This window comes from Grampus griseus (assembly GCF_964374135.1).
Source record: "Grampus griseus genome assembly, chromosome: 15".
Taxonomy (NCBI): domain Eukaryota; kingdom Metazoa; phylum Chordata; class Mammalia; order Artiodactyla; family Delphinidae; genus Grampus; species Grampus griseus.
This window is the reverse complement of record NC_139009.1, coordinates 61645342-61658113: the sequence shown is the minus strand read 5'-3', so window position 1 is coordinate 61658113 and position 12772 is coordinate 61645342. Positions and strand designations below refer to the sequence as shown.

The window sequence follows — 12772 nt, the reverse complement described above, 5'->3', positions numbered from 1 at the left end:
GGGAAAAAAACTTCAGAAGTTCGGTAACTTAGCCAAGGACACAGCTGAAGGCCAAAGTCTGTACCCATGACCATTTGCATTATTACAGCTCCCAGGGGTAGATATAGGAAAGGGGGACCCCTGCTTGACAGTTCAGATTCCCCTGATGCCCTTTGACCTGATAAGCTCTTCATTAAAAATTGGAACAGGGAGGTCCAGTTGGTGCCCCCAGGAAGAACTAGCCCAAACAGCTTGGGTTGAGCCTCTGTCCCAGTCCTCAGCTGTCCACTCCTGACTCTGCATCTTCTCTCTGGATGGTGGTGTTGGAGCTGCTGGAGGGCTCATCCGGGGAGGCAGCCATGGCAGATGCAGCTGGCAGTCTCAGCCTTTGCTGCTTCTGATACTTAACCCTGCGGTTTTGGAACCAGACCCTCACCTGTAATTGAGGCAGTGAGAAGAGATCAGAATGTGACCAGCAGTTCCCACTGCTTCCCCCATTCCCACAGTCCCCACTCCTCTCTGGTCAAAATTTACTCTTCATTCTAAGGGAAGCACACCCTTCCCTCTAATGCCAGTCACCACTCATTCACTCAGCAAATATTTATTGAGCTCCTGATATGAACTAGGCATCACCCTAGGTGACGGTGATAATAGTGAGCAGTAGAGGCATGATCTCTGCCCTCATGGAGCTCATAGTCCAGTGGAGGGAGACTAATAACAAACATGGAAACAAATGTATAAACACAAAAGGGGGTATGAACAGGGGTTTGAGCCTCCCTGAAGAACCAGCACTTAAGCTGAGGCTCAGAGGATGAGAGGCCAGCCCGATGGGAACAGAGAAAAAAGCAAGCCAGGGCAGGGGAACCAAGCTTGGAGCGTCTGAGGACCAAAAAGGAGGACAGCATGGCAGGCACATCTGAGAGAGGAAAGCAAAGGAAGGGAAACTGTGAAGGCCATGGGTTAGAAGTGTCAACTTTGAGCTTTTAAGTGGGATGAAACACAGTCCTATTTACATGTCAAGTAAAGTGCACATCTGGCAGTTGTGTGAAGAATGGATATAAACAGATTTGGGGAGATAGCTGGGGAGACTATTGCAGGGATCTAGTGAGAGCTGGGGCTGCACACTCCCTTCCCTGTGTGATGAGAAAAACAGTCCCATTTGGAACTGGGGGCAATGGAGAGAAATGAAATGATTCCAGTTGTATTTTGGAGGTAGAAGTGAAAAGGCTAGCTGATGGATTGGAAGTGGGAGAGAAAGAGGAATCTAGGATGACTAAGTGTTTTGAGCAACTGGGTGGACGGTGGTGCCATGTGTGGGAAAAGGAAGAGATATGGGGAGAAAAAAAAATCAAGAATTGAGGTTCTGACTTAAGTTTAAAATGGCTACCCACAAGACATCCAAGTGGAGGCCGCAAGAAGGTAGTTAGATGTACAAGTCAGGAAAGAGAGGTGGGCTGAAGATAAAAATTAGGGAGTCATTGGCTTACAGATAGTATTTAAAACCCATGGGGATAGATTAAATCAGCTAGGGAGGAAAATTCGAGGTCACAAAGAGAAGAGTTGCCTACAAAGGCAACCAAGAAGAAAGGACCAAAAAGCCAGGAGAAAAACCAAGAGAGTGTGGTGTCTGGAAGCCAAGAGAAGAGTGTATTTCCTAAGAGAAGGAGTGGTTGCCTGTACTGAGTGGTGGGGTAAGATGAGGAAAGGAAAGCATCTGCTGACTTTGGCAACATGGAGGACATTAGAGACCTTGATGAGAAGGTTCAATGAAATGGTATGTAAAGAATTCACAATGCAATGAGTTAAGGAGTAGATGGGAGATGAGGACATACAGAGAACATAGCCAGTTCTTGATAGGTTTGCCTCTGAAAAGAGCAGAGAGATGATGCAGTAGCCAGAGGGGAATATGAGGTCAAGGGAATGTTTATTATTTTTAATATTTAGTCCCTTGAATACCTACTTAATTTCACTGTCAGCTCCTTATTTAGCATGGAGACATTACATTATAAAGTTCTAGATTAACACCATGTGTTGTTTCCATAATGTGATTTCAAATAGGACTATTTTTCTCAACATATAGGGAAGGGAGTGTGCCAGTGGTTAGGGCCTGTCTCCCCCATCGGCATGGCACAGAGGATGAAGGCCTATAAATTCCTCCCAGCCCCAACTCAGGGTCTTTGAGAGAGTAGTATCTGTCCCTAGGTACAGCCCGGGCCCCACAGGAGTCCCTGCTCTCACCTGGTTCTCTGTAAGGTTGAGCTGGGCTGCCAGCTGGGCTCTCTTCTTCCCCACTAGATTGTGCTGTTTTGCAAACACTTTCTCCAACTCTTCCAACTGCTCCAAGTTAAACATGGTTCGGACCCTCTTTTGGGATCTCTCAGTGTCCTGAAGGTCCTGAGCTTGGGCCCAGTTGCGGGGACCCCAGAGGCCTAGGCAGTGAGCCAGCTCCAAGCCTGAAGAGCAATTAGCAGGAGGAGAGGTTAGCCAGTAACCCCCTAGCTTCTCATCTTAGAGGAGAGAGAACAAGCTCACAGCTCCACTGCCCTGTCTTACCCTTGGCCAGGTAACACAGCAAGAAGGCAGGGTGGGAAGAGACTGCGCAGAAGTAAAACAAATGAGAAAGAAGGGACAGTGTTGTGAGACCGCTTCGGGCTCCATTATTCTTCAAGTGAGTGGCATAATCTTTGGCCCTAAGAGGAGCTGCCAAACCTCCATCTCTCCTTTCCTTTCCTTGGCTACTTCAGGAAAACCCTATGGGATGAGCAGAGAAGAGACCTGCTTCTGAACAAAGAGTGAGGGTTCATCCTTTTTGTTCATTCAACTTTTTGAATGTCTACTATGTTTCAGGCATGGTTCCAGGACAAAACAGAAAATCCCTAATAGTAAAAAAAAGGCAAATAAGTAAAATATTGAGTATGTCAGAAAAGGATTAGCACTAGTGAGAAGAATAAAGCAGGGAAGGACAGGGTTAAGTGTGTGGGAGGGGGAGGGGGATAGTTTGTATCTTTAGAAAGGTAGGCACCTCACTAAGTTGACACTTGAACAGGGCCACTATGTATAGCTTGTGCCCTGCACACAGGTACCCAGCTGAGAGGGTAAGTGGAGTCTGAAATTCTGACCACTCTCCACAGGCCAATTCTTCCTGCCTGACAAGGTGTTGTGCCAGCTTGAAGTTAGGGGGTAACCTTTTCTAATGCACACAAGGGTGCTTTTCAGCTCATAGAGCTGTGGGCCAGCAGAGATGGAGATTGGTCTGCCAGAGGGCAGTACCTGAGTCATAACTCCAAAGGAGTGAGGAAGTAAGCCCTTGGGCTAGCTTGGAGGGAAGTGTTCCAGACAGAGGCCTGGCAAGTGCAGTGCTAAGACTGCTCAGCTCCCACTAGCCTTGGGGAGGCTCCAGGGCTGGCAAACGAAACTGCCCCAGTGAAGGGAGTGAGGCCTGGCTGCCCAAGACCCAAACCACTGGGCTCACCTGGCTTACCATAAACATAAGCATTAATAGAAAACTATGAAGAACAATCAATGGGGCCAGATTTAAAATATGGTACATCCTAACAATGGACCATTCTGTGGCAAAGAAGCTCTGCATGGACTTACAAGGAAAAATCTCTGATTCACGGTCAGGTGAAAACAGTAAGGTGCAGAGCAGTGTGTCTAGTATGGGGGTTAGAAGAATGTGTGTGTGTTTATGTATGTATATATATATTTATTCTCACACATATATACGTGTGTGCAGGTATAAAATACCACTGGAAGAATAAAGAAACTGGTGTCTGGCTGCCTGCGGGGTGGGGAGAACCAGGTGGCTGGGGGACAGGAGTGGTAAAGGAAACTCTTTTCCATACTATATCTCAGTTAACATTTTGAAGTTTGAACTGTATGGATGTAATACCCACGCAAAAACTAACTTGAAAATGAGACAACCATATACAAAGTCGTAAACTGCAATTCAAGCCTCAGGTGTGTGGGGATGTTAGAAAAAGGTGGCTTGGAGTGAGGGCTGTGGCTCTTATTCATGGCACGAATTTGGATGGGGTTGGGAGACCAGTGTTTCTCTCCCACATGGTTAGGAGAAATGCCAGCTGAAGGGAGTTGAGGAGATGCAGGATGGGGGGAACCCAGGAAGTAGGAACCAGGTAAAGACTGTCTTACAAGGATCTTGGTATGGGTCAATAATGCTTGCACTAACTTTGCTTCTGTTTTCCTTCATGGGAACCACGCAGATGCATAAACCAGAGAGCCAAAGATGGCAGAAACTCGTGTAGATGGATGTTAATGCTAGAGGAGAAAGTTACCTCAATGGTTAAAGTCTCGCTGGGATTTAAGTGACTGCGCTCCAAGGACCCAGAGCCCCAAGGTACCACTCTAAGAGCTATAAGCAAGCAGGCGCAGAGCCGTAACCGCGTCGGCTAACTCCCAACAGCTCCTCGCTGGAGGGTACCAGCGGCAGCATCCGCTTCTCCCGTCTAAGACCGGGCCCTGGGTTCGCGACGAGAGCCGCTTTGGGAAAGAGCCTGCGCCACCAAGCATTATCCGAAGCGGGTGTGGGAGGGAGCAAGGGCCTCTACCAATCCCTCGTCCAGCGACGCGGGGCTGGGCCCCCTGCAGCCCTGCGCTGGTCCTAGCTGTCTTCCGAGCCCCCTCTGGCCCGCCCTCACCTCCCGCTCCGCACCCGCCTCACCACACACACATTCTCCCACCTCAGCGGCGGGCCGGGCAGCCTCCCACCCGGTCTGGGTCCCTCTCTGCGCCCGGTATCAACGGCAGGCTCAAGGGTCATAGCGTTTCCACCCACTCTAACAGTGTGTGGCTCTCAAACTCGGGGACTTCTCCTCTACCCTGTGCCCACCGTCGCGGCCGTCCGCCACCTCGTACCTGTGACGCCGAGGCCCTGGAGGCCGCAAAAGTGGGCGGTGCGCAGCCGCAGCACCGGTAGCTGGGGGCACCGCTGGTCGAGCCCCGCGTTCAGGTAGGCGGGCAGCCACGTAGCCGGGTACGCGCTGGGCAGAGCCGGAGCGGGAGGCCGGGCGGGCGCGGTCCAGAGGCCCCCGGCAGCGCCGGCGGAGACAGACAGAGAGGAGATGGCGGGCGCACGGCGGTCGGGTCTGGCCAGGATGGCCTCGACAGAGAAGGAGGACTCGAGGCGTCCGGTTGCACGGGGTGGGCCTGGGCCTGCCGAGCGGCGCGGCAGCGCGGGGGACGCGGGCGCGGGAGACGCGGGCGCGGGAGAGCAGCTGGAGCGCGGGCGCTGGACACGGGCGCCCGAGGTAGCGGGCGGCCGGCAGCCTCGCTGCCCGGGGCTGGGCATGGCGCGGCCCTTGCCCGGACGGGCGCAGGGAGGGGAGCCGGGGGCCTCTGGGCTGTGTGGGCAGCGCGAAAAGAGAGTGAGGACACCTGCTTTAAATAAGGGAGCGAGCCTTGCTGTCCAGGAACAACCGCCACTGCCGGCGAGGTCTCTTAAATTGGACAGGGCGGGGCCGGACTGGCCGGGCCTTTTCTTCCCGCAGCCCAGGCACCGCCTCCCGGGCGCAGCCAACCCCGCAAAGTCCCAAAGCTCCGTGTGCCCCAGCGCCCTCCCTCCTTACGCATTAAAAAAATCCCACCCCCAACCCCAGCCCGTGCTGTCGGGTAAAGGACCCTGAGCTCGCTGTGACTTGCTGGTGATCCTGGGCGAGCCACCCTGCCAGTGTAGATGGATGTTAAGCTTTGCCTTCAAGCTTTAGCTCATCCTCTCACTGTCTGTGAAGCAGAAGCCCCTGGCCACACTCACCTGTGACTGCGCAAGCCCTTAAATTAAAAAAAAAAATTAATTTAAATATCTTGTTTAACCACTGTTAAATGTAAATTTCCCACCTTTCCCTGACTGGAGACACTGCTGTAGTTACCAATTTCTTTTGAGTCTTTCCAGGAACTTTCTGCACCCACATTACTTAGGGCCCACCGGAAAAATCTTTCCTGTATTCAAAAAAGTAGAAGGGTAAAAACATTAATGGTTCCAGATTAAGAAATACTAATTTATTGCAAATGCATGAGAGTTGATGTCCTACAAAACCTGAATTATGTAGGTGTAAGGCAGGCATTTGTATCCAGTTTTACAGTTGGATAATCAGTATTTACCCATGTCCTTGGGCAAGTTACAAGTTGCTGTTTGAATTTCTTCACCTGTAAAATGGATAACGATGGTAGGTACCTCATGGAGTTGCTGTGTGATTACATGAGTTAATGCATGTAAATCATTTAGAATTGGCCGGTGAGCACTATGCTGTGATTGCAGAGTTCTGAGGGATCCCTGCCTTCCAGGCTCCCATAGCATTCTGCCTCCCCAAATCAATGCCTAACATTGAAACCACTCTACCAGGTCGAGGTGCAGTTCAGTGGCATTGTCCATAGGTGTCAGCTGTTTGGAACACCAACATGCCCTGTCTGTTCTGCAAAGTAAGGACTGGAGGAACCTTGCTGGGTTCCTGCCCTCCCCCACTTCCTAATTCAGCAACTACCGGCCCTGCCTTCTGAGCAACCCCCCAGGCAGCCTGGAACGTGAGATTGTGGGCAAAATGATGTGCAAGCGTCCGATCTGATCCCAGGTCTAGGCTTACTGTGTTCTGACCAGAGTACGCAGGGTCAGAGATGAGGATACAGGAATGAGAGCCCTAGGGATGGGGCATGGATGGGAAGGACTCTGTCTTACGTGAGGTCAGACCCACTGGGATTTGGAAAGTTCTAGATGCTCCCCCCTCCCATAACTCCCAAATCTTACACACACCATTCCATTTCTCAACGTGTTTCTTTTGGAGGAGCTTTTTCTCCAAGAAGGAGGGGCTGTGTTACCCCCCCCACCCCACCCAGGACCCACCCAGACTGCAGTGCCAAGGCACCAGAAGCAGGCCTTGTGAGCCTGGATACACACACCCACTTTTTTGGGCCCACAAAGACAGCAGCTTATGCAGTCAGGGAACAGTGGAGCAAGATGATGGAAAATGTGGATTTTGGAGTTGGACAAACCTGGCTTCAAATCCCAACTTTGTCACTGAACTTTTCTGTGACTTCAGATAAGTGGCCTATTCACTCTAAGCCTCAGTTTCTTATAAAATGGGAATGGTCTCTTAAGTGAGAAAATCATACCTAATGGGATTCTTACAAGAGTTGAATGAGATTGAGTTTTTAGCTACATGCTAGCTATTATGGGGAGGAGAGAGGCTATTTACAATAACAGCATGCACCCTGGAATCAGGGGAAGTTGACAAAGAACAAGAAAAAGCTTGTAAGATGGAAGGTGTATGACCATTTTGTTAAGTATGTTTGTGCTGAGTTTTAGGTAAAAAATATGGTCACTGTCTCTAGGTCTGGATTTTCCATACATAATTCACTGTATTTCAGTACATAGTTATCTATATTCTGTTGTTTCACTTATTTCTCCTCAAACTGTAAGCTCCTGAGGGTATAGACATTAATATCCTCAATTTACATGTAAGTAAATAGAGCAAGAGAGGTTAACAGACTGCCTAGGTTCAAATCCCCTAGCTATTTCACCCTTAGCAAAATTTGTTTTAATTTACATTTATTTCCCTGAAGACTGTTCAAGTTGAGCATCTCTTCTTAAGCTTATCAGCGATTTGGATATCCCCTTTTGTGTGAAGCGCCTGTTCCAGTGGTTTCCTTATTTTTCCATTGGGTTACTATCTTTTTCTTATTAATTTGTAAGAATATTTATGTATAGATAGAGATAGATATTTTGGAATCAAGTCTTTTGTTAAATATATATATATAAGCAAATATCTTCTTCCACTCTGCGGCCTGCCTTTTCATTCTTTTAAAGTTTTCTTTTGGTGAACAAAATTACTAATTTTAATCAAGCTTAATCATCTGCTTTTGTGTCCTTTAAAAGAAACCTTTGCCTATCCAAAGTCATGAAGATATTCTTCTGTTATTTTTAAAATTCTTTGTTATTTTACCTTTTATATTTAGGTCTGGAATTGATTTTTGTGGAGGTGTTAGAAAAAAGACTTCAAGGATGAGTCAAAATCTGAATCAATAAAGGAAAATATTGATTGATTTAAATACACAAAAATTTAAAAATTAATTATAATAATGGTTTGTAACTGTACTTTGTTTTCTAAATGATTTGAGACTAACACATTTGAAGAAAATATTATTAGTGTGAAAGCTAGTATTACTGTAATTTTTATTTGTAATTCCAAATCTTGTTTTCTACATAATTTGAGATTAATGCATTTAAAATAAGTATTAGCTTATGTTTTGGGGCACACACCATATAAAAATGTAATTTTGTTACATCAACAACTGAAAGAGAGTAGGGATGGAGCTGTGAAGAAGCAGAGTTTTTGTATGTTATCAAAATTAAGCTGGTATAAATTCAGATTAGAGTGTTATAACTTAGGATGTAAGTTAAATGTAATGCCCATGGTAACCACAAAGAAGATAGCTATAGAATATACATAAAAGAAGATGAGAAAGAAATTTAAACATTTCACTACAAAAAATTGAGTAAACACAAAAGAAGACAATACTGTAAGAAATGAGGGACAAAAGCTATGAGGCATACAGAAAACAGCACGATGACAGAAGTAAGCCACTCCTTATCAATAAAGTAATAATCAATTACTTTAAATTACTTTAAATAGATTGAACTCTCCAGTCAAAAGACAGATTGGCAAAATGGATAAAAATACATGAACCAACTATATGCTCTATACAAGAGACTCACTTGACAAGCAAAGACATAAACTGGTTGAAAGTGAAAGGATGGAAAAAGATATTCCATGAAAATAGTAACCAAAAGAGAATAGGAGTAGCTATACTAATATTGGACAAAATAGACTTTAAACCAAAAAAAAAAAAAAAAAGGGTTACAAGAGACAAAGAAGGACATTATATATTAATAAAATATTCAATACAGGAAGAAGTATAATAAACATTTATGTACCTAATGACAGACCATCAAAATATACAAAGCAAAAATTGACAGAACTGAAGGGAGAAATAGTTCAACAATAATAGTTGGAAACTTTTATATCCTACTTACAATAATGGATAGAACAAATGGAGAGAAGATAAGTAAGGAAATAGAAGACTTAAACAACACAATTAACCAACTAGATGTAACAGACAAATACAGAACACTCTACCCAACAACAACAAAAAATGTAAAAATTTTGTACATCAAAATATGCTATAAACAGAGTAGAAAGGCCACACAGGATGGGAGAAAATATTTGCAATTTTATATCTGATAAGGGATTAATATCCAGAATATATAGAGAATTCCTAAACTCAACAACAAAATAGCAAACAACCTGATTCAAAAATGGGCAAAAGACTTGAATAGACATTTCTCCAAAGAATATATATGAAAGAACAATAAGCACATGAAAAAATGCTCAAATCACTAATCATTAGGGAAATGCAAATCAAAACTACAGTGAAGGGCTTCCCTGGTGGCGCAGTGGTTGAGAGTCCACCTGCCGATGCAGGGGACACGGGTTCGTGCCCCGGTCCAGGAAGATCCCACATGCCGCGGAGCGGTGGGGCCCGTGAGCCATGGCCGCTGAGCCTGCGCGTCCAGAGCCTGTGCTCCGCAACGGGAGAGGCCACAACAGTGAGAGGCCTGCGTACTGCAAAAAAAAAAAATTAAAAATAGAATTACCGTATGATCCAGGCATTCCACTTCTGAGTCTATACCCAAAAGGATTGGAAGCAGGGTCTCGAAGAAATATTTACACACCCATGTTCATAGCAGCATTATTCACAATAGCTAAAACATAGAAGAAACCCAAGTGTGCATTGATGGAAGAATGGGTAAGCAAACCGTGGTTTATACATACAATGGAATCTTTTTTCTTTTTTTCTTTTTTTTACTGAAGTATAATTGAAAATGATCACCACAATAAATCTAGTTACCATCTGTCACCATACAGAGTAATTACAATATTATTGACTATATTCCTTATGCTGTACATTATACCCCCATGACTTATCTATTTTATAACTGGAAGTTTGTACTTCTATTTATTTATTTATTTATTTTTATTTTTGGCTGCATTAGGTCTTTGTTGTGGCATGCGGGATCTTTTTGTTGTGGTGTGTGGGCTCTTCGTTGCAGCATGTGGGCTTCTCTCTAGTTGTGGCTGTGGGTTTTCTCCCTCTAGTTGTGGCGTGCGGGCTCCAGGGCATGTGGGCTCTGTAGTTTGCTGCACGCAGCCTCTCTAGTTGAGGTGTGGGAGCTCAGTAGCTGTGGCGCGTGGTCTTAGTTGCCCCACGGTATGTGAGATCTTAGTTCTCCAACCAGGGATCGAACCCATGTCCCCTGCATTGGAAGGCGGATTCTATACCACTGGACCACCAGGGAAGTCCCTGGAAGTTTGTACTTCTTAATCTCTTCCTCCCATTTCACTCGTCTCCCTCCCTCCACTCTGGAAGCCACCAGTTAATTCTCTGTATCTCTGAGTCTGTTCCTGTTTTAAGTTTATTCATTTGTTTTGTTTTTTAGATTTTATATATAAGTGAAATCACATGGTACTTGTCTTTATCTGACTGACTTACTTCACATAGCGTAATACCCTCTAAATCCATCCATGTTGTTGCAAATGGCAAGACTTCATCCTTTTTTATGGCTGAGTAATATTCCATTGTATATGTATATATACCACATCTTCTTTATCCATTCACCTATGGATAGACACTTAGGTTGCTTCCATATCTTGCTATTGTAAATAATGATGCAATGAACATAGATGTGCATATATGCTTTCAAAGTAGTGTTTTTTTTACTTCAGAAAAATACCCAGAACTGGAATTGCTGGATTGTATGGTAGTTCTATTTAAATTTTGTGAGGAATCACCATACTGTTTTCCATAGTAGCTGTACCAATTTCATTCCTACCAAAGCACATGAGGGTTCCCTATTCTCCACATCCTCACCAACATTTTTTTTTTGTTGTCTTTTTGATAACAGACGTTCTGCTAAGTGTGAGGTGATATTTCATTATGGTTTTGATTTGAATTTTCCTGATGATTAGTGATGTTGAGCATCTTTCCATGTGTTCGTTGGCCATCTGTTATGTCTTTTTGGGAAAATGTCTATTCAGGTCCTCTGATCATTTTTTAATTGGGTTGTTTGTTTTATTGCTATTTAGTTGTATGAGTTCTTTGTATATTTTGGATATTAACCCTTTCTTGCATATGTCATTTGCAAATATCTTCTCCCACTCAGTAGGTTACATTTTCTTTTGTTGATAGTTTCCTTCACTGTTCAAAAACTTTTTAGCCTTATGTAGTCCCATTTGTTTATTTTTGCTTTTGTTTCCCTTTCATGAGGAGACATATCCCCCCAAATATTGCTATGTCAAAGAGCATACTGCCTATGTTTTCTTCTAGGAGTTTTATGGTTGCAGGTGTTACTTTTAAGTCTTTAATCCATTTTGAGTTTATATTTGTATATGGTGTGAGCAAGTAATCCAGTTTGATTCTTTTGCATCTAGCTGTCCAGTTTTCCCAGCACCATTTATTGAAGAGGCTGTCTTTTCTCCATTGTGTATTTTTGCTGCCTTTGTCATAGATTAATTGACTGTAAGTGTATCGGCTTATTTCTAGGCTCTCTATCCTGTTCCACTGATCTATGTGTCTCTTTTTGTGCCAGTACTATACTGTTTTGATTACTGTAGTTTTGTAGTATAACTTGAAATCAGGGAGTATAATACTTCTAGCTTTATTCTTCATTCTCAGATTGTTTTGGCCATTCAGGGTCTTTTGTGTTACTACAAAAACTTTAGAATTATTTGTTCTGGTCTGTGAAAAATGTCGTTGGCATTTTGATAGGAATTGCACTGAATCTGTAGATTGCCTTGGGTAGTATGTCATTTTAACAATACTAATTCCTCCAATCCATAAACGTGGTATATCTTTCCATTCGTTTGTGTTATTTTCAGTTTCTTTCATTGATGTCTCAGTTTTCTGAGTACAGGTCTTTAACCTCCTTATTTAGATTTATTCCTAGGTATTTTATTCTTTTTCATGCAATTGTAAAAGGGATTGTTTTCTGTATTTGTCTTTTGGATACTTCTTTTTTAGTGTACAGAAATGCAACAGATTTCTGTATATTAATTTTGTATCCTGAAACTTTGCCAAATGCATTGATGAGCTCTAGTAGTTTTCTGGTGGCATCTTTAGGATTTTCTATATGTGGTATCATGTCATCAGCAAACAGTGACAGGTTTTCTTTTTCCTTTCCAATTTTGATTCCTTTTATTTCTTTCTATTGTTTGATTCCTGTGGCTAGGACTTCCAATACTGTGTTGAATAAAAGTGGCAAGAGTGGGCATCCTTGTCTTGCCTCTGATCTTAGGGGAAATGCTTTCAGCTTTTGACCATTGAATATGATATTGGCTATAGGTTCATCATATATGGCCTTTATTATGTTGGGGTATGCTCCCTCTATACCCACTTTGTTGAGAATTTTTATTATAAATGGATGTTGAATTTCGTCAAGAGTTTTTCTGCATCAGGTAATCATATGATTTTTATTTTCAAATTGTTAATATGGTGTATCACATTGATTGATTTGCAGATATTGAACCATCCTTGCATTGTGGAATAAATTTTACTTTATCATGGTGTATGATTCTTTTAATGTATTATTGAATTTGATTTGCTAGTATTTCATTGAGGATTTTTGCATCTATGTTCATCAGAGATATTGGACTGTAATTTTATCTTTTCGTGGTGTCTTTGCCTGGTTTTGGTATCAGGGTGATGCTGGCCTTGTAGAATGAGTTCG

At 43.7% G+C, this 12772-nt stretch overlaps 1 protein-coding gene across 1 annotated transcript; it reads right to left on the bottom strand.

Annotated features, from left to right (window-relative positions):
* Window positions 1-256: 256 nt before the first annotated feature.
* Window positions 257-5287, bottom strand: NOTO (notochord homeobox; the record flags this gene model as incomplete). Its single annotated transcript, XM_082672588.1, has 3 exons — window positions 257-415; window positions 2218-2432; window positions 4855-5287. The coding sequence occupies 3 exons, from the start codon at window positions 5285-5287 to the stop codon at window positions 257-259; spliced, it is 807 nt and encodes a 268-aa protein (XP_082528714.1).
* Between the last annotated feature and the right edge of the window lie 7485 nt (window positions 5288-12772).